At 33.3% G+C, this 23,443-nt stretch overlaps 3 protein-coding genes across 3 annotated transcripts; all 3 read left to right on the forward strand.

Moving 5' to 3' along the window:
- Nucleotides 1–13,105: 13,105 nt before the first annotated feature.
- LOC108330245 (uncharacterized) lies at nucleotides 13,106–14,385 on the forward strand. The gene is made up of 4 exons (XM_017564743.2): nucleotides 13,106–13,245; nucleotides 13,336–13,552; nucleotides 13,639–13,800; nucleotides 13,883–14,385. Exons 1-4 carry the CDS (start codon nucleotides 13,204–13,206, stop codon nucleotides 14,356–14,358), a joined length of 897 nt encoding a protein of 298 aa, XP_017420232.2. The 5' UTR covers nucleotides 13,106–13,203; the 3' UTR covers nucleotides 14,359–14,385.
- Nucleotides 14,386–16,121: 1,736 nt separating this feature from the next.
- Nucleotides 16,122–18,070, forward strand: LOC128196201 (uncharacterized). The gene is made up of 4 exons (XM_052876434.1): nucleotides 16,122–16,452; nucleotides 16,795–17,025; nucleotides 17,143–17,260; nucleotides 17,344–18,070. Exons 1-4 carry the CDS (start codon nucleotides 16,122–16,124, stop codon nucleotides 18,068–18,070), a joined length of 1,407 nt encoding a protein of 468 aa, XP_052732394.1.
- Nucleotides 18,067–18,714, forward strand: LOC108330246 (uncharacterized). The gene is made up of 3 exons (XM_017564744.1): nucleotides 18,067–18,315; nucleotides 18,388–18,579; nucleotides 18,655–18,714. The coding sequence occupies exons 1-3, from the start codon at nucleotides 18,067–18,069 to the stop codon at nucleotides 18,712–18,714; spliced, it is 501 nt and encodes a 166-aa protein (XP_017420233.1).
- The last annotated feature ends 4,729 nt before the right edge of the window (nucleotides 18,715–23,443 follow it).

Genomic DNA, 23,443 nt, shown 5'->3' on the forward strand with positions numbered 1-23,443 from the left:
AAATCCGTACCAATATGCTCAATCAACACTCTATGTTTCTGCACTTCTTCTTTGACTGACAAGTACTTCAAATCCATGTGTTTAGCACCCTTTGAGTACTTATCATTTTTAGAGAAGAAGACGGCTGCGGAATTATCACAATAAATTCTTATCGGCCTAGTTATACTGTCAATAATACCAAGCCTCGATACAAAGTTCCGCAACCACAAAGCATGAACTGTGGCCTCAAAGCATGCCACGAATTCAGCCTCTATGGTGGAAGTAGCAATGACTGATTGTTTTGCACTTTTCCAAGAAATTGCTCCTCCAGCCAAAAGATAGACATACCCAAATGTGGATTTTCTTGAATCCACACACCCAGCATAGTCTGAATCCGAATAGCCAATCACTTCGAGATGATCTGACTTTCTATAAGTGAGCATGTATTCTTTGGTACCTTGTAAGTACCTAAGAACTTTCTTTGCAGCTTTCCAGTGATCCATTCCGGGATTACTTTGATATCGGCCTAACATTCCAACAGCAAAACTGATATCTGGCCGAGTACAAGTTTGAGCATACATCAAACTCCCAATCACTGACGCATAAGGAATAGACTCCATGGCCTTTCGTTCCAAATCATTCTTGGGACATTGCATTAGACTAAACTTGTCTCCTTTCTGAATTGGAACTATTCCAGGAGAACATTTTTCCATTCTGAATCTCTCTAACACTTTATTAATATAGCCTTTTTGAGACAAACTTAACAATCCTTGTGATCTATCACGGAATATTTCTATTCCTATCACATAAGATGCCTCATTCATATCTTTCATTTCAAAGTTGTTAGAGAGAAACTTCTTTACATCATGTAACATACCAATATCATTAGCAGCAAGAAGAATATCATCAACATATAGAACCAAAATAACAAACTTACTCCCACTGACCTTTATGTATATACACCGATCAACGGTGTTCTCTACAAAACCATACGAAGTTATGATATCATTAAATTTTAGATACCATTGACGGGAAGCTTGTTTTAGTCCATATATTGATTTCTTTAATTTACACACTAGATTTTCTTTTCCTGTTATGGTGAAACCTTCTGGTTGGTCCATATAAACTTTCTCTTCTAAGTCACCATTCAGAAAGGCGGTCTTTACATCCATTTGGTGAAGCTCTAAATCATAATGAGCCACCAAAGCCAAAACAATTCTCAAAGAGTCCTTCTTAGAAACAGGAGAGAAGGTCTCTTTGTAGTCAATGCCTTCCTTTTGAGTGAAACCTTTGGCGACTAATCTAGCTTTATACCTTTCAATATTGCCTTTTGAGTCATGTTTAGTCTTAAAGACCCATTTACAACCGACTCTTTTTGAACCCTTAGGCAATTCAACTAGATCCCATACTTTATTGTCATCCATTGATTTCAACTCTTCTTTCATAGCATTCAACCAATTCTCTGAATTATTACTTTCCATGGCTTGTCTGAAAGAGACTGGATCCTCATCAATGCTTAAGTCACATTCATGTTCAACAGAGTAAACCACATAATCATTCGAAATAGCAGGTCTTTTCTCCCTTACAGACCTTCTTAATGCTGCTTCTTGTGGTTCCTCTATCAATTGCTCACTTATGACTTGCTCATTGTCAACTGGCTCAACATTTATATGTTCATTTTGTGGGATTGGAACATTAATTTGTTGTCTCTGCTTGTTGTGTGACTGTGATACAACAAGAGGGATAACAACTTCAGAAGAGACATTAGATGTAGAAACACTATCAGTATGCTCTTGAATGTCCACTATTCGTGATTCCTCACTCCCACTAAATTGACCATTTTCAATGAACCGAGCATTTCCAGACTCAACTATTCTTGTACTATGGTTAGGGCAATAAAATCTATATCCCTTTGACTTTTCAGGATAACCGATGAAGTAACCGCTAATGGTTCTTGCATCAAGCTTCTTTTCATGTGGATTATATAACCTTACCTCTGCCGGACAACCCCAAACATGAAGATGTCTCAAACTGGGTTTCCTTCCAGTCCATAGTTCATAAGGAGTTTTAGAAACTGCTTTGCTAGGAACCCTGTTAACCAGATATACAACAGTCTTTAATGAATACATCCACAAAGATAAAGGGATATTACTATGACTTAACATACTCCTAACCATATCCATAAGAGTACGATTTCGTCTTTCTGCTACACCATTTTGTTGTGGTGTACCGGGCATTGTATACTGTGCACATATACCCCGACTTTCAAGGTACTTTGCAAATGGACCTGGACATTGTCCACTCTCATCCGTTTTACCATAATATTCACCACCTCTATCAGATCTCACCACTTTTACTTTTCTATCTAATTGCCTTTCCACCTCATTTATGAACACCTCAAGGGCATTCACTGATTGAGATTTTTCATGCAATAGATATATATAACAATAACGTGAGAAATCATCAATAAAGGAGATAAAATATTTTTCACCACTCCAAGATTTAATGTCAAAAGGACCACAAATATCAGTGTGTATTAACTCAAGAAGTTGACTGCTTCTTGTGGCGGGATTCTTTGATATGTGTTTTGTTTGTTTACCCTTAATACAATCAATACATACATCCCAGTCATCAAAGTCCAATTGAGGTAAAATTTCATTTTTTACTAACCTCAACATCCTTTCTTTGGATATGTGACCCAAACTTTTATGCCATAAGAAAGCAGAACATTCCTTTCCTGCACTAGAATTTCTATCAACAACATGTTCAACATTAAACAGGGATTCAGAAAAATTAACATCAAGATTTAAACGGTATAAACCATCCATTAATGTACCAGAACCATAATAGTACGAAAGTTTATACAAATGAAAAATACCATTTTCAATCCTAAAGTTAAAACCTAAACAATCCAACTTTGCAACAGAAATCAAATTCCTAGCACAACCAGGAACATAGAGACACTTTTCAAGATTCAGACAATAGCCAGTGTCTAGAATCAATCTGTAAGTCCCAATTCCTTCTATTTGTGCCTTCATTCTGTTCCCCATATATAAATACTTTTCAGTTCCTTTTATGGGCTGGATTGAAAGGAATCCCTGCATAATATTAGAAACATGAGTAGTAGCTCCAGAATCCAACCACCAGGTATTATTAGGCACTTCAACTATATTTGCTTCAAAACTTACAGAAACATAAAAAGTACCTTTCTTTTCGAACCAAGATTTTCTTTTCGGACAATCTTTCTTGAAGAGACCTACTTTCTTGCAAAAGAAACATTTCTGGTCCTTCTGGATACCACCCTTATTCACTTTCATTGGGGCTTTGTCCTTCTTGTTCTTCTTTCCTGATTTACCTTTACTGAAGCTAGCACCTTCATGAGTTGTGAGATGGATAGAATGATCTCTCATTTTGTTTAATCTCCCTTCCTCTTGAACCAACATGGCTTTGATTTCTTGGAAGTTCCATTTATCCTTAATAGTGTTATAATTCACTTGGAACTGGCCAAATTCAGGAGGAAGAGAGTTCATGATGAACTATACTAGAAAAGACTCATTCACCTCCATTCCCATTGACTTCAATCTTGCTGCTATATTTGCCATTCCAGTTACATGTTCATGTATGGGCTGTGACCAGTCAAACTTTTTGGTAGTCAGCTCACTCATAAGAGTTCCCACAATAGACTTGTCAGTTATGTCTGATTGTGAATACTCCTTGATCATTTTCATGAATTCCTTTGCGTTTTCCGTTTTGTGCATGGAAGGCTTTACGTTCTCTGCCATAGACATGCGCATCAAGTTTAATGACAACCTGTTAGACCTATGCCAAGCCTCATAAAGAGACTTTTCATCACTTGTACTGGTCTCTGTAATGGCTGCGGGCATTTCATCCATCATAATAGCCATATCCAGGCCTAGAACACCCAGTTGGAACTGGATTTGTTCTGACCAATCGGCATAATTGAGCCCATTAAACTTGACTACATTGTTGCTCAAACCTGCTAAATTCATGTAAGCTGAAATGATACACAAGCTCATACATCAATGCTTTGATTAAATTTAATGGATTCAAACAAATTACTACACTAGTCATACATTCAAGTTCACCTTTGGGTGACACTTAAACTGATAGGTAGCCAATTAAGTCATTCATTTAAGTTCACCTTTGGGTGATTCTTAAACTGACAAATTCCATATATATACTTTAATAAACAATCAATCATACTTGAGATTATATGTATGCTATCTTTGGATATACAAACATATATTAAGTACATGAAATGTTTCACTTTAATGTCATCAATTATAAACCATGGTTCACCTTTGGGTAATCCATAATATCCTTACATCAATGACTAATTACTTTCCGAAATTCAACATAATTGAATTTCCTTCTTCCAAAACATATAATTCATAAAACAAAATTATATCATAAAATTATATCATGCATGTCAGTAAATGTACTTTTCAAATTAAAAGTATTTAAAACTTTAAACTTTTAATTCACAATTAATTTGCATTCAATGCATAACAATGTTAAAATATACATGAGCACAAGAACACTGCCGCAACAATAAAGTTGCTTTAATGCAACAATGAATAAAATAAAAAAAATTGCAAGGGATTGAATTTTCTTTTATGCAGGTTTTATTTGGTTACTGCATCCGAAATTTCAATTTTGTCATAAAGGAACTTTAATGAACTTTAATTTTATGCACAGATCAAAATCACATCAATGTGATAATCAAATAACTTGCTGCTTCCATAATGAAATTCACGTGCAACAGTAAAGTTGCTTCCAAATAGAATTCCACAATACAATCAAATCACGTGCAATACTTTAATGGAAGTATAAAAATAAATAAAATTGGCTTTCAGGGTGCGAATTCAAATGCTTGCAGATTTCATAATTCACGTACAGTGAATTCAATTCACTTCCATCAAAATTTTTAACTTCTCGGCATAAAGCCATTTTTAAAGTTGCACGGATCGAATTCACTGACAATCAAATTAAAAAACTTACGGCTTCCGAGATTCACACATTACATTACAGTGAATTTAATTTTCATGCCAACAAATATAAAATCCCTAAATTTTATAATTCAAAAATTAGGGTTTTAAAATTTGGAAACATTATCATTCAAGGAGAATCATAAAATTCAGAACCAGGCTCTGATACCACTTGTAAGCAAAACTTTAATTTTCAATTAAATGAAAACAACACACAGGATCTTGAATTTTCATGATACTCACAATTCCCACAATACATAGTAAAAGAGAACTAACCTGGATCCATTGTGCACTTCTTCCTGTCTCTTCCTGTTAAATGTTCTCTCTCCTCTTACTCCTCCTTAATGCCTTCTGGATGATATAGAAGTTGTAGGATGGTTTTCTCTGTCAGTTTCTCTTCTTTTCTGAGAACGTTACGTTCTCTATATCTCTTCAGAAACTTAATGTGTCAACAGAACTAAAACTCTTTCCTCTTTTATGATATTTTAATTAACTTTAATAAAATACCAAAATGCCCTTTTAGAGTGAGAAGAGAGGGATTAACTTTAATAACTCTAAAATAATCCCAATAACTTTAATACCTTATATTCTAATAATCATCACATTAGAATCCTTACATCAAAGTTATACTTTAAATTACATGAACCAATGTAAATTATTAATATAATTTAACATTTTTACTTAAAAAAATGCCTTTTTAAAAAAGAACGTACGTTTAATTGCCTCTGAAAATTATAATAGAAAATACAATTCAAAAAAAATTCTGATAATATTTGAAAAAATGTGATATTTTAACCAATTTTAAATTACTGAGAAAAAGTAATTTCTGAATGCCATAAAAGACAGAAACTAACAAATCCTTATGGAAATAAAACTTTTATACAATAATTTTCATTTTCTTAAACAACATACAAAGTATTGTTCCTAATAGGAAAAATGGCCAATTATATCCTACGTTAAAAAATATATGATGAAAATTTTATAAATAAAATAAACTTTTTATTACTTTTTAAAATTAGATGTAAAAAATCGTATTTATGTGGAATTATTTGTTGAACCATCTTTATTTATTATTGTTATTTATGTTTAATGTCCGTAGAACAAAGTTATTACAATTGTTATTTGAAAAAAACACAAAATATTTACCTTGGTGCTATAAGGTATAAGTAAGTATAAGTAAACATGGGAGAGGACAAGGATTTAGAGATATGGAAAGAGGATCAAATACATATTGGCAAATTTTCATATAAAAACTAAAAAGGTTAAATATTAGATACTCGATGGTCATAGATTTGTTGCTAAATGGTAATTAATGATGGATTTATTAACAAGACTATGTGTTGTGTTTATTAATGAAAATTTCTATTAATAAATTGAATTTACCAATGATTGTTTTGTGTTTATTGATGGATATATCCATCGATAAGGTCAATGAGAATAGGTCAGAATTTGGGATTTTTTTCTCTCAAATTCGTTTTGGACGAACCCTTTCTCTTTCACTCTCGTTCTAGTGTTCTCCTATTGGCCTTCACTGTAACACTCTTTCTCGAAGTATCGCACCAAAACATTTTCAAAAAAACATACATTCATTTAAGAAAATAAACATCTAATACCATCACATATATTGAAATTAAAACATAACACTTCATGCAAAAATCCAAACTGGAATGCTATTTAAAATTACAATACAGAAATAACATTATTCAGATACATTTCCAAAATTTCAAATAAATTTCCCAGCACATCTCCTTGCACTAAATATCTCCAGCCTCTCCTGAAATTTCATGTGCTCTAGTACAATACATACGTTATACGATCATTGCACAATACAAACAAGTAGTGGTGAACTAATCACAAACAAAGTAAAACCATGATGTCTCATACCTTACCGAGTAAAGCATACATCATTTCTCATACCTTACCGAGTAAAACCATTATTATCGAATCAAGGAGACTCAAGTCCTCTTCCATACGCAGCTTCGAACACAACTTGATTCTTGTCCCTCACATGCAGTTATTGGACTTATCGATTCCTATAATTCACACGCAGCTAATGGAAACTGGTCTTTCACATGTAGCTATTGGACCCATCTCGATTCTTGTCCTTCGCACACAGTTATTGGACATATCAGTCCCAATCCTTCCCACGCAACTATTAGACACATTTTGGATTCGAGTTGTCCTTTATACGCAATCTTGGACCGATCTTAGTAACACAATTTCTCCTTAAGGACTTATGAATAATAACTTTGGTGAGGTGCATCCACTAAGTATTATACTTAACACAAGACATAAACATATAGCGAGACATCCTTCCTTCGTAAAAAGACAAAAGGGGTAACACTCGAATCCTTACAGCCTCTTGTAGGTAAAAGAATTTTCCTTTATATTACTATACTAATATAAGATACAAACCTGATTTTACAAGGTACAACCAGAGAACACTGTCTTTTCCAATCAACTCTTAGTGAACCATATTGACACATCATTTAACTTAAACATAATTAAATGAGTAATGCAATGAAAAAAGAATAAACTCAAATAGATAATTGTGAAAAAAGTTATGTAATAAACGACAAAGGTCAAGATTATTAACCACTTAAACTACTGGAATATTACATAGAAAATTGCTATAACTTCAGCTTTCTAATTCAAGATCCGACCGATCAATATAAAGAAAAACATATCTAAAACTCTCGGTACAAAATGGCACTTTGATTTGACGGTTAATGAGGTGGAACTCTTCATTTTACTTGAGATGGCTAAGAGACAAAACTAAGGTGGTAATCAGGTCCTTTGAAGATGTGGAATTCATTTATCTAAATTTAGACATTTGACTAATAATCCGAGTGGTAAAGGTTAATCAATATGCCTTAGGAACCATATATCAAAACTTCAGGTTGATCTAACGGCTAACTAGGTGAGAATTTAGGTTTTACCGAGAGGACTCAACAGTAGAAATAAAGTGGTTATCAATTTACTCAAACATGCAGGATTTATTCTTCTAGGTACAGACTTTAAATTAATGATCTAAACGGTCAATGTGAAGCAATAAGTCTTAGGAACCATATATCAAAATTTCAGCTTAATCTAATGGTAAACGAAGTGGGGATTGAGATTGTACTTAGGTAACTTAGAGGTAGAACGAAAGTGGTGATCAATTTACTTAAAATTTTGAAATTAATTCCTCTAAGTACAGACCTCAAATTAGAAATCTAAACACTCAAATTGGATTAATATATCTCAAGAATCATATATCAAAATTTCAATTTAATCTAACAATAAACGAAGTGGAGATTGAGATTTTACTGAGGTAACTCGAAAATTGACAACAAGGAAAACATAGTCAAGAACAACCAAAACTCATACAATTAGGCATATCTCTAACATTACTAAAACCCAACATGCTCAAATTTCATATAATCAGAATCATGAACCTAAAATATACATCTATCATGCACAAAGGAAAAAGTTAGCTCCTCCTACCTCTTTTCTACAAAGAAACCTTTACTTTTGATGCTTATAGTTCACAGTTCCTCACTTGCTCTCAATCTCACGGGTGCAAAAAAAAAATACTCAGTTAACTCACGTTCTCCTTTTGTCCTCCTTGCAATCCCTCTTTGATTTCTTAAATGGAACTAATAAACCAATCCCTTATGGCGACAACTGTTAGACATTAGATTACAAGGATTGATAGGAAAAGTTTTTCATGTCTTTGGTTTCTTATTCTCCTGTTAGATGCCAATCCTAATTCTAGGAAACCACATGTGGGTCACAAGCTAAAATCTTTATCTACACAAAACTTTCTTTCAATAGAGAACTCATGGACTCCACTCTTTAAAAAACAAAAGAAACAATTAAACTACAATTTCAATTAACCTACCCTTGGTCCTCCTACAGAGACATTCTTTGCACAAAGCCCTTCTTTAACCAAACATGGACCACATGGATTGCGACTTTACGATAAAGTCAAAGGAAGCAAGTGTCGACTACTAAACTCCTTGCAAAAGAAACAAATTGGGAAGCCATCTCAACAAGTTAAACAAGAAGACTGGAGCTAAGGAGAAATAGGTAAAGCTTTAATTCTTCTCTTAGTATTGGACTGCCTTGGATAACAACATAATTACCTTAGAACATATCAAATGTGATAAAATAGATGCATGACATGTTAGGAGTCGAGTAGTTTCTCTAGATAGAGTCTATAATAAAATTGATGCATGTAGAAATATCTTGAGGTCGCTAAAATCTAAGTAAACCATAGGTTATGGAAAAACGTGTGTAAAAAATATTAATCTCTTAGATAAAGACTCTTAGAGATAAAATAGAGTCAAGAAGTTCATTAGAAAAACCTGCTAGGATAGGATCTTGAGTAACTCACTCACTCTTAGTTGTTTGAGCTAGATAATAGCCATCTAGTGCTAAAACACTTCTTAGATTAGAAAAGATAGAAAATGTCTATGTAATCAGTGGGACGCCTGGGTTTACAACGTGGCCCCCAAAAATAAGCCACGTTAACACCTAGAGCATTCGTTTAGGTTAAAAAGGAAATTCACTCCTCCACGTAACCATTAATCATACTAAGCGCATTTAATGCACAATGAATTCCTCTCAAAATCTTGACGGTTTAAATTCGAGTAAACTGTTAAATCTTATTTTCTGGGAAAATTCAAAGGTCTTTCTTGCCTAATAAGAAATACTTTAAATTCTCAGTCTCATCAATGAAAAATTCACAAGTCCTTAGTCTACCCAATCTCGTCTTAAAACCTCTTTCCTCATTACTTTGAAAACCTTATTCCCAACCTAACATCGTCGAACATGGCAACCAACCCTCCAACCAAGCTCTCTCTGGTTGAAGTCTTAGAAGTTGCAATAAGGACTACCAACATCGGAGCATCCGAAGATGAAACCATCTTCCTATAAGACGTAACTACTATCATAGAGCTTTAAAGCTTCAAGACTGAGCTTTCAGGAGTCTGATGGTACGATGTAGAGAACTACTTCTCTTGGGACGAAGCTATTCTTCTGGAACTAGTAAGAGAGTTCTAGAAGAATGCTCAAGTGCAATCTGACCGCATAGTATTAATGGTCGTAGGAAAACCTATTGTGATCAATGTCGACATCATAGTCGAGACAATTAAGTGTTCACAGTTTAAGGATTGCTTTATGGAGGACTAGGATGAAGTCTATGTCTTCGATGGGAAGGTTGAAAAAGTTCTCTATGGAGAGAACTTCGAAAGAATATTTATATGCAATGACATTGTCATTGATCGTCTGACTAAGCCAGCAAAGGCTCTTCTTCATGTCTGGAGGAGAACCATTTTTCACTCCAAGTCCACCGGAGAAGTGAAAAAATTGGAGAAGTTCACTATCTTCAACCTTCTGACCAACACTCCTTTCCATCTTCCTCATCTCCTTTTTCTACATCTATGTCGGATCATGGCCAGTTGTGAGACCAATCAATTGCTCATGTCTTGTTTTAAGGATAATCTCTGATCAAGGAGTTTTGAATCACATCTCAACTCCATCCTTCCCAACTCCAACCCTGGATATCATTCTCTCAAGTAGTGCTACAAGAGGAGAAAAATTCTTCTTCAAAGAAAAAGAAAACCTCAGGAAAGGCCCAATGACGATAGGGGGGTCGTCTAGTGGAAGAAAGAAGCTGAAGGACAACTTGAACACAAGCCCTAAGACAAGCATATCAGAGGACTCATCTGATGACGTTGAAGAAACAATCAACTAAGTTAAACGATTGATTGTGCATCATAATGAGAGTCAAACTATTAGGTATGGGGTAGTTGTTTATGGTTGATATAATCAGTGTGTTTATATCTTATTATTATGATTGTTTTATCGGTAGCTTACCTCATATGTGTTTGTGTTTATGTGTTGTGAATTATATTATCGACGATGATCGTATAATGTGTTATACGTGAGCAAATGATATTGCAGATGGTGCTGAAGCATGATAGATTCGATTGGGGACAAACTTGAGATTTTTATTTCAAGTTATTGTGTTTGAATTTTAAGAAATTGTAATTGGAGTTATTTTATTTCTTTTTTTATTTTCATTGGACAATTGTTTTAGAACTATTAAGTTTTGAATAAATTATGTATGTTTAAATGTTACGATTTTTGAAAAATACATTTTTGCTCTATGATAAGTTAAAATTTATAGTTTTTAATAACCCATTGTAAATTGGGGCGTTACACCACTAGCCATTCTCTCACGATAGTACCTTCCTCACTCTGGCGTCAATTACGGCCACCTCACAAAAACACTGAACCACGATTTAGAGTAATGGAGGTTGGGAACGACCTAGGGCAATGAAAGTTGGGGTAGAGAAAAACAATAAAGGTAATGAGAAGAAAGTGGAGGTGAAAGACGCGTGCAACAATGGATGTAAAGGAATTAGGCAAATCGTTTAAGTGAGAACGAATAAGAGAAGAGAAAAGAGAGAGGAAAAAGAAAAAGTTTATTCTTATTTTATCGAAGAACATACCGACGAACAATGATTCGTTGGTAAGGTAAAACATGAATATCTTACCATCAAAATATTCAATTCATAAAAACAAAACATGTGTACGTAGATTAATCCATTAATAATTATCATTTACCAAAATACCATATTTTGTGATTATATATTAGTCGATAATAAGCGATTTTTATGTAATGTAATATACATTGAATATTAAGGTGTTGGTTGTGTCGTTATAAAAAAGACAAGCGGAAAGTATTCAAAATATAACAATGAAAATGTTAAAAGTTGTTTATCTTATATTAAAATTATAGTATTCAAGTTAAGTTTCTCTGATACCTCTATTCATTAAAAAGTAATTTTTTAGTTAATTTTGAATTTTTCAATTTTAAAGTTTATATTGCAGGATAAATATCTTAGTAACAAATAAGTTTTAATTAAACTAAATATTTCAAGGAGAGTTGTGATTGAATATTATTGAAAACATAATTATTTAAGGGTTAAAAAAATATGATCATTGTAATGTCTTAAATTCAACACTACATTTATGTGGGAAAGAATGTTAAAATTTCAAGATGATAGGACACATTAGGAATTTAAGTAAAAAGTCAGATTTTTGTTTAACTAACGATGAAGGTTCTAATTTCAAAGGTTAATGTTGGTAAGGGACAACTTTAAATCATAAATAATGAATTGTGGTAATTATTTTTCAAAATAAGAGAGTCATCACTTAAGAGTGTCGAGAGTTTAGAAGATTGACATACATGTAATGAAATTACTTAATGATTTTTACCTGAAAATGTAATATTTAAGAAAAAGAGAGAATAAGAATGGAGAGAAAATAATTTTTATATAATTAACTTTGAATTTCATCATCATCTGACTGGTTGATATAAACGAAATAGAGTACAAATCAAGACATTTAATTTTTTTTAATGGTATATAATTTTTGTACATTTTCATGAGATTGGATTAGAATTGGGAATGAAAATGGTCGCGTGTTATCCATATCTATTTGTCTAAAAGAAGTTGCTGTATTACTTATCTAAAATATTAAGGTAATGAAATTTAAATAAGTTCTATTAATATAAAAATTTAAAAAATTAATCTTTTAAAAATGACTTCAATTTTATAGATTTAAATAAAAAATAAAAATATATGAAGTTGAATTTTAAAATATTTTTCAATTATTATTATTATTTTTAATAATAACTTTATTTTGATTATTAAATTTTACAAAAATACTAAATAAAACTCAATAATAATAATTATCTAAGAAAAAATAAAAAATAAAAAATAATTAAGAATTCAGGGGTTAAATAAATAGATTTGATTAAAATATTTATAATTGGAAATGAATAACTGAACCTGATTAATACATTTTCCTTGAAATTTATTAGAATTTAGAATGACTCATTTTAAGCAAATAGAAGTAAAAAAAAAAATTGAAAAAACGACAAGGGAAATCTAAAAATGGATCAAACATAAAATATTTAAGAAACATGAATTAAAGGAAAAGCGCGGGAGAGTGGTGTGTTTAAATACCTGAATTCTCCTCATCCTGATTGCTTTCTGTTTTGCATTCTCGAAATTCTGAAAAGAAAAAAATGATGAATCAAGAAACAATGGGAGTACAAGAATCGTTCGGAAAGGTTAACATTTCGCCGAGTCAAGTTGCATTCATAGTAGACCAGTATCTCTGCGCCAACAACTTATCGCATACGCGTGCCACCTTCCGCATGGAAGCATCCTCCCTCTTCGCCGGTTCCTCATTCAATCAGGTTTTCTTTCTCTCCTTTTAACAATGCACAACTCTTTTTCTCTTTCTCTCTTAACCAAATTCATTTAATTCTTCCTTTTTTGTTTTCTAGATATACAAGCCTTCGTTAAATTTAAAGCATATACTCGATGATTATATATTTTTGAAGAGAAAAAACTTAATCTTGAATCAAGAAAGGGTTGCGATCATGCAAGAAAAGTACAGAGTTGAGAAATTGGTGCAGGAAGTGCAAAATGTCGTCTATGCTTATCGTTCCTTTCAGAGGCTAATCCCAACAGATATTCCTGTTACGAATAAAACCCCTTCAGGTACATGAATTTAAACATTGGTGTTTTTTTTCATTCCTGAAATCACAGTCCTCGAAGTGTTATAGTTTTGATTTTATTTTTTTTAGGTGTATGTACTGGTACCACCTCCTTTGTTCAGAACACAAACACATACAACAACATACACTGGCAGCAGTCTAACAAGAGAAAGAATAGTGAAGGAATACATGCGCCCACAATTGCAAAAAAACCTCGTGGTAGACCACCTGGGAAGAAAAATCAAGTTAAAGGTATAATGGTTTCTGTCTATGTTAAGCATACAATATCTTTTCAATTTAATTTTTAACACTTTTATTTCATGTTCTCTCTCAGCTCTAAACGTGCTCCCACCATTAGGGACTCAATCATTAATTGTGAATTCCACAGCTACAGGTTCACAAGTTACCACCACCTCATCAATCATAGAAACACAACCTGGAACAGCAACCAATAAATCTGTTACAACATGTAATAAGGATGTTGTTACTCATTGTGAGGCTGTTGTGGTCTGTCCTGAAGAAGAAATAAGTAATAAACCCAGTCTTCACCCTTCTCCTATAAATTCAGATTCTGACACAGAAGATAAGAGGGAATTAGACTGCAATGCCTCTCATGTATTTTTGGAAAATTCAATACCAAATGAGTTTTCCATCCCAGAAACAGAGAAGGAAGATTCACAGTTGGATCTATCACACGTTAAGTTTTCAGATTTAGATATGGAGTACTGGTCAAACTTCTCTTTCAAAGACACAGGCATCTTTGCTGAAGATTATTTTGATGGTCCGGCTTTAACTCAGGTTGATGCATGAAGGTTTTTTGTTTAGATTGATGTGACTCTATGCAATAACATTGACACAAAAGGGGACCTGCAGTTCTAGTTTATTAGCTTTTGGTAGATAAAGCCAAAATGATTTATCTTTCAGTGATTTTAGCTTACTTCTTTCTTGTAGGAATATATTGTATTCATCTGGAAAACATGTAAAGAAAATTTCTCCTAATGAATAAAGTTTTCAAATTCTTTTTAACTGTCCTTGGCTTTGATTGCTCTGATGAATTTTTTTTATTAACCCTAAGTTAGTTATACATTTTAACTTACGAATTTGAACTAGCATAAAAGAGAAACATTTTTCGACTAAAATGTTGGAAGAGATCTTAAAAAAAGAAAAGAAAACAATTGTTTAATATGTGTGTTGTAACTTGTAACCTTTGTTTACTAGTTTGATAGAAGGTAACCTGTATGTGATTTTTGTCACTGATCACTTTTATAATTATTATTGCAAAATTTAATTTGGATTAAATTGAATTTTTCAACAATGGGTTAGTTTCAACTTGACTTTGGGAAATTTGGCTATAAAGATTTTCACCAAGGACTAGTTAGATAGGAAAGGTGATACAAAAATTTTGGGTTTTTGTTTACATTGTCTTTCTCGATTGGGAGGAAATTGAGATACAAGATAGAAGGCCAATTGAAAAGAATCCCCTTAAACAAGTAATACATAATTTTCTGCTTTGCTTTCTCTTTTACTTTTCCAATTATCATTTTCTTACTTCTTGGTTTGTTTTGTTTTCGTGAAAGGGGCTTTGAATTGCTCCACATCAACGTGCTTCTGATCAAGGAGTAGGGGCCTTAAAAAATGGTTAAGAAACCAATCTCATTAGACCACTTTGTTTCTCCTTCTATCAACTCATTTGGAAGCTTGTTCTGAGATTGAGTGCAATTTGCAAAGCCTCATTTGCTTATCATTACAGGATGTTAAGTCTTAAAAGAAAAAAAAAAGAGAAAAAGAAAATAAAAGTGATGGGTTGTTGTAGTAGTGCAGTGCGTGTGTGGTGCTTCCTGTGTGTGGTGCTTCCTCCAAGTGTGTACTTCCATAAACCTTCACATAAAACTCTAAAATAATAAAAACGAAACCTTAAAACGGATGACATCCTTCAACGGATGTCAACATCCGTTTAAGGTAAATCGGATGTCGACATCCGTTTCACCTTAAACGGATATTGACATTCGTTGAAGGATGTCATCCATATAAGGTTTTCTTTTATTTTAGGGTTTGTTTTATTATTTTATTAGATATTTTAATAATTTGATTTAAATGTTTTGATTTATTATTTTTGAATATATTTTTAATGTATTTTAATAATGTATATTTATATTAGTTTATATTTAAATTTTTAATTTTGGATGTTATATATAATTAGTTTTTAAACGTGATTTTGTAAAATATATATTTTTTATATATGATTTTTGTATCTTTAATTCTTTAACAATTTTATAATTATATAAAAAATTATTTATTACTTTATTTATATCAAATATATAATTTAATTATATTAATATTTTTATATTTGTTTGATTAATTATTAATTATGTTAATAAGGCTCATTATAATTTTGTAGGTGATTATTATTTAAAATGGATGAATATCTTCATATGGATTCTCAAATTGGTTGTAGTTTGAAATCTGATTTGTCTTCATCAATTAGCAAAGTTGTAGAGAGAGATTTAACAAATAAATTTACAACAAATGAAATATTTCGTTCACGGGAGCACTTAATTCAATGGGTAAGAGGGATGACTTATGATTTAGGATTTGTTGTGGTAATAGTAAGATCTGACATAGTTACTGGTGTACGGGGAAGAAAATCCTTCGTCATACCTGGATGTGAAAGAGGGAGAAAATATCGGAAATACAAAGGCGATGCAGTGGCTAGTGTATACGACACTCGTAAATGCGAATGTCCGTTTAGATTAAAGGGTAAACCATGTTCAGATGGGGCCGGATGGGTGTTGAAGGTGATGTGTGGACATCACAACCATGAGTTGGCTGAAACTTTAGTTGGTCACCCTTATGCTGGCAGGTTAAATACGAGTGAGAAGTCATTACTGGTTGATATGACAAAGAGTAAAGTTACACCTGCAAATATTTTATTAACACTCAAACAAAATAATGATCGAAATGTCACAACGATTAAACAAATCTACAACGCAAGACATGCGTATAAACGATCATTAAGAGGGTCTAGAACTAAACTACAACAACTTATGATGTTGTTGGATCGGGATAAGTACATTCACTAGAGTAGGTGTGCTAATGATTCAGAGGTTGTTACTGACTTGTTTTGGACACATCCTGATGCGGTCAAATTGTTAAACTCATTTAATGTTGTATTTTTTATGGATTCCACATATAAAACAAATAGATATAGACTTCCATTGCTTGAGATTATGGGTATGACGTCTACAGGGTTAACCTTCTCAGCAACATTTACTTTCTTGTCTACTGAAAGGCAGAGTAATTTCACATGGGCTTTGGAAAAGCTGAAAGGTTTATTTTTAACATTTGAGGGTGGTCCTAAAGTCATTGTCACTGACCGAGACTTGGCTTTGATGAATGCCATTGCAAATGTATTCTCTGAGTCATATCAGATGTTATGTCGGTTCCACATCCTTAAAAATGTAAAGCTAAATGCAAAATGTTAGTTCATTCTACTGAGGTTTGGGAAGTGTTGATGGATGCATGGGAAAATGTGATGGATTGTGCTGATTAAAGCTTGTTTGTTGAGTATGTGAATGGTTTTCAATACGCAAGCAGTTCATGGCCTTTTGTTCTTTGAATATGTGAATCAGACTTGGATTATTCCGTACAGCACATACTTTGTAAAGTTATGGACGAACAAAGTAATGCATTTAGGGAACACAACCACAAATAGGTATCTTGTAATGTTATTTTATTTAATTGTTTTGTAGATAAATATTTATTTGCACTTGTTGAAGGTTTTTTTTTTTGTTTCAGGGCTGAATTTGCTCATTGGAGCCTGAAGAAAGTTCCGGGCAATAGTATGGGTGATTTGTGTTCTTGTTGGGATAATATTCATAACGTCATTATCCTACAACACAACAAGATTAAGGCGTCATTTGAAAGTAGTTTGTTGCTCACGAGTGACCATTTTAAAGGCTACAGATATAGAGAACTTATTGGGCGTGTGTCTCGATATGCATTGGATCTCATTGCTAAGGAATTGAAAATAGTGCAGCAGATAGGATTGGACTCCTCAAAGTGTGGATGCATATTGAGACGTACATTTGGTGTCCCATGTGCATGTGAATTAGCACGATATGATCCTAGGATTATCCCTATAGGTGAATTTCATATCATGTGGCGAAGATTGCATTTCTCAAATGTTGAATTAAATGAAACTGAGCCTCAATTATCCATTAAAGATGAGTTGAAACAAGTAGAAGAACGATTCAATGAGGTTGACATTGGCGGTAAAGTCACCATCAAGCAGAAGTTACTTGAGATTGTTTGTCCTATATTGACATCAATGGTCCCTCCATTACATAAAGTCAAGACAAAGGGTGCACAAAAAAGTAAAGTTAAACGAAGTGAAAGGTCTACTACGCGGGATCCATCATATTTTGAGTATGTGGACGCCTTTCATTCAACCATAGAATCTTCATCTGTGAGAAGTAAATTACAATCAAAGCCAAAAGCAATGAAGAAAAGGAGATTCAAATGATAGACCGGTTTCATTCTAGTACTCACCCCTTCATTGTGGACATTGTTGATGTTGTGGTTGATGGTCACTGTGGGTATAGATGCATTGCTGCGTTGTTGGGACTCGGAGAAGATTCATGGCCCGTTATTAGGAATGAGTTGTACAAAGAACTTAGTGCATGGCGTGATGAATATGAAAGCCTAGTAGGAGGCTATGATAGACTAGAAGAACTGAGGAACTCTTTGTTGGTGCAATCACTGTCGGCGGTAAGTGTTTCCCGTTTCATGTATTTTATTAATTACATTTGTTTTTTTTCTAACAACTTTTATTCATAACAGGCTAACATGAACAAGTGGATGACATTACCAGACATTGGTTATGCAATTGCTAACCGATATAACGTTATCTTAGTGTGTTTGTCATACTCTCAAAATTATATTATCTTCCCACTACGTTCCACACCACCTTCTGATATAACTCAACATCGCTTAATTTGTATAGAACATGTTCATGGATGTCATTTTGTGCAGGTAAGTGCATTTTTTTATGATTTCATTTTAAAATTACTTATCACTCAATTAATTATTGTAATTTGTATAATGCAGGTTAAGCTACAAGAAGGTTGTCTGTTGCCCACGGTGAATATCATGTCCTCAACCCACTGATATCCTAAGGAACGAACATGGTCATCTATTTATACTAGTAGGATGCACACATTTGAACAGTTGATGGACATAACAACATCTTATGTTGACTTAGGTGATTCGTGATATTTATATTATGTATGAAGATATGTAAAAATACACTATTATATTTTGTTATTTAAGTACTTATTGTCAGTATTCGTGATATTTATATTATTATTATTCATGATATTTATGTAGTATTTATTTATGTATGAAGATATTTATATTATTAGTATTCGTGATATTTATATTAGTTGTTGTTAATTAAGTTCTTATTTTTTTCCACTTAAACATATAAATATTTGATCATCTATATAACCAATATAAAAGAACATGTAACTCAAAATGAAAACATTGAAATTATAAGAAATTATAAATGTCTATTACAAATACAAAGAAAATATGATGTCAAATAATACATAATGAGAAAAAGGAAATATAAAGTCATATAATACATAATGAAAAAATGAAATACAAAGTCCTATCAATTAAACGTCGACCGTCTACCACGCACATGCCTCTGCCCTCTCCTAGTCGGGGAATATTCGTCGATGCCCTCATTAGCAATCTGAAGCAGGTCCACTGACACCTGATGTGCAACAGTACCCTCGGTCAAATGACGACACGATATCAAGGACTGTAACATTCTCGCCATTCGCTTAAATCTAGCCTGCATTATAATTATATCAAACAATTAAATAAACAAGGTGATCAAAATTTAATAATATAAGCAATGAAAAATAACATATCAGGGCGCCAGATGGTGAAGGTGGAGATGATCTACGATGGGGTCGTGCCTCCTGTAGAACATTGGGGCACTGTCTAGGCGCAAGAGCCGGTCGCGCGTCATCTGCAGCAACAATAATATAAGGATGCAAAGCCCTCCTGAACCATTGAATGTACCCATCGACACAGTTAGAAGGGGATGTTGCATGTCTGACATTACTCACAACGTGAGCTCTGAAGTGCAACCAAACATGATCAATGGCCACTATATCTGCATCTGGAACCGTAGTCGGTGATCGTGGAATGTCTTGCTGAAACCCAAATTGCCTCAGCACACGCTCAGGCAAATGACGACAAAGGGTGTCACAAATCCGAATCCATCCAGAATACATACAGATGCCGAAGAATGGCTGAATGGCCCGATGCCCCTCATACGGATTCCATACAACTCCACTGTATGTCAGCGCATCCAACTGTGACCGAATCTCCGCGAGAGTGGAACTCTGCCTAGGGCTCTACCACCTCATGGCACGTGGTGTGGTATCATCGTAAGAAGTCACCAACCGCCTCCTCCCCATGCCAGGGAAATGTTCGTATATCCAACTCTAAAATAATAATTATTCAATTAAATTTCATCTATCTTCGAACATGGAAATAAATACATGAAATAAATGTCAAAGTTATAACTATACCTGAAATAGAGTCAAATATCCAGCCATCTGCTTCGTGGAGGCGAGACTCGCATCCCCGAGCTGCTCATACAAATGGGCGAGTGCAACAACACCCTAGGCATATCTGCCATATGCGTGTACGTCTCTAAATAACAATAAGTAAGACACACGTATAGAACTGGCACTCTTATTTGCAAAAATCGTGCATCCTACTAGATGCAACAAATATGCTTTGGCAGCATAGTCCCAATGTTGCGACTCACACCTCTGATCATATATCTCTCTAAGCCAGCTGAGTCTTACTTTCGGACCACGTGCGTCCTCCATCTCAGAACTTGTTGTGCTACCATCAACGCCGAGCAACTGCACAAGGGTTGTACGAGCCTCCTCAAACTCCAACTCCTCTAAATCACACATTTGTCCCATCACGGGCAGGTGAAGTAATGTCGAGACGTCATCAAGAGTAATCGACATTTCCCCTATAGGGAGATGAAAACTACTGGTCTCGAAATGTCACCTCTCTATGAATCCGAGGAGTAACCCCTTATCAACGTAATCATAACAAATCCCTGTAAAAGGCATCAAACTGGAATTCAACACAATGTCTTAAATTCCCTCGTGGCATGGTCCTAACTTATTTACTTTTTTTTTCTGTGGGAGATCAACTTCAGTGTGTCCCCTCGATCCTACACATCAATATTTAATAAAATTTCTATTAAAAAATAATAAAAATAAATTTTATTTTTGCACTCACCCAGCCTTGTGAAATAGCATAAGCTACATGCTGAACATAGTGTGTCAGCAATGAATCATCACGTGGACCTCCAGGAAATCCACTGACATCCTCTTATATGTCATGAACATTTGCATGCTCCTCCTCATCGTCATCATCGTTAGAGGCCTCAAATGCATTCTCCTCACCATGAGTCTCATACGCCTCATATGTTTGTTCCTCAACGGCTCGCTCCTCAACTATGGGGTCATCCTGGATAGAAGCTACACGACTTCTACGAGCAGAAACGGTAGGTCTTCTTCTAGCTTCGCCCTGCGACGAACTCTCTCCGCGAGAACTCTCACCTCGAGAACTAAAAGATGCACCATGTGTTCTTGCCATTTCTAACAATAATTTGTTTGTTTAATTTCAAAAATTAAGAAAATTATTGTTTTAAATATCATTAATAAAGTATAAAAAATGCAATTCAAAATAAATTAAACTAATAATAATTAATTTATTAACTATAATAAAAATAAAAAAACTAAACAATTAGCTAATTAATTAAAAATATATATTTAAATACATTTCCTTTTAATTATTATTAAATTAATTATTATTACAAATACAAATTTACTATAAATAAATTAAATACAAATACAAATTTACTAATATTAAATACAATTAAATTAATAATATTTATTTCAAGAAAAAAAAATAATTTAAATATATAAAAGTTTACGTATCTAATTCAAACTTAATAAATTCATTTAAAAACTACAAATAGAAAAAATTATAAAATATTCAAATAATAATCTAAAAGTTAAAGAAAATTTAAAAATAACTATATATATCAAATAACTATATATATATATATATATATCAAATATTACTGTTTAAAAAAAATTAACAAAAAATATATCAAATATATATTCTAATTATAAAAACAATTAAAATATTAAAAGAAAAAAAAATACACATCCCGAGAGCCAAAACGGATATGGGACATCCGTTTGTCCTTCAACGGATATCCCACATTCGTCGACGGAAGTCGGACATCCGTCGAAGGCAAAATGGATGTCCCACATCCGTTTTGACATTTCGCGAGCACTGCTCAGACCAATAACTCGGCGCGACAACCACTCAAGCACAGAAATCACAGCACGTAAACAATAATAAACCCTAAATGGTGAGCAAAGAACCAACCTGGACGTCGCAGATCCACGCTCCTCCACGCTAGATGAACGACCTCCTCCGCACCAACGGCTGCTCCACACCAAACGGTCCTCCACACTATGAAAGGGAAGTTTGAAACCAAAAAGAAAAATGAAGAAGAAAGAAATGAAGGAAGAGAAGTGAAAGGGAGAAGAGGGTTGCAGTAAAACGGAAGAGGGAAGATTATTAAACGGAAATGGAAGATGGAAGGTGCAGGGAGTAAATAGAAGAATTAGGTTTGAAAAAAATTAAAATACTAAAATAGTAAAAGTAAAAAATTTTAATTTTAGGATATAATTGGAATTAAAGAAAATTGGGGAGGTGGAGGGAGAAAGGTGTGGTGGTGGAGCGAGCAGCACCCATCCAAGAATAATAGTGAAAATAGAAAGGAGAAACATGTTGGGCCTAATGTTGAAATCCTATTTAGCATGTTCTTCTGTAACCCTTAATTACTTTTTTCTATTTATTTACATGTTTATTACATAGACTTTTAAGAGTAATTCTCATAATGTGATTATTATTAGTACCCTTATAAAATAATTAAAATGAATAATTCATCTTGATAATTACTATTAGATGTAATTAAGTAAATTGTATATTTTTATTAAAACAAAAGCATTTTAAATGAAGATTTATTTAAAAAGATTATCCATCATCTTAATATTTTTTTTTTATTTTTTTTTTCTAAAATGTTGAAAGCATATAAAAGAATGAATATTACTGGTTGTGATTAGGGAAAGAAAAAACAATTCGTGTCCGCGAATATCAGGGAATAAAATCCATGATAGATAGTTACTATTGCAGATAAAATTCATGACGGATAGTTACTATATGCAGATATTTATTATCTGCAGGTAACGAATAACGGATATTTTAATACCCGTTTCTAAACGGGTTGGGTGTCAGTATTATACTATTCGACTCGCAGATATCCATTATTTGCAAAAAATAATAATAAAAATTTAATTTATTTTTTTTAAAATGAAATTTTCTTTTTATTACTCTTCAAAAGAAGGGAAAACTTTTCAATAAAAAAAATTATGTAATCCTAATTAAAAATCCTTATTTCCCAATTGTTGGTTTCTCTAAAAAACTTTATTCGGAGTTTTTTTTCCTAATCTCTTCTCTTTTATATTTATCGCGAGCAAACCCAAAAGCTTCAAGCTTCTTCTCTATCCTTGCTCGCACAGACAACTCAGTTTGGGGAAAAAAATTTATGTCTCTTGATATGAAAGCTTATAAAGAGTAATTTGAGTGTTTGGAAGCAATAGTTGAATCAATGAGTAAGCCCTCTGGATCCTGTACTCTATCCATGAAAGCTAAGATTTGTCTCAATACTGTTGGTCACGTGTCTCAAGGTATTTGAATTCTTGATTCAGGAGCA

This window comes from Vigna angularis, chromosome 4 (assembly GCF_016808095.1).
Source record: "Vigna angularis cultivar LongXiaoDou No.4 chromosome 4, ASM1680809v1, whole genome shotgun sequence".
NCBI lineage: Eukaryota > Viridiplantae > Streptophyta > Magnoliopsida > Fabales > Fabaceae > Vigna > Vigna angularis.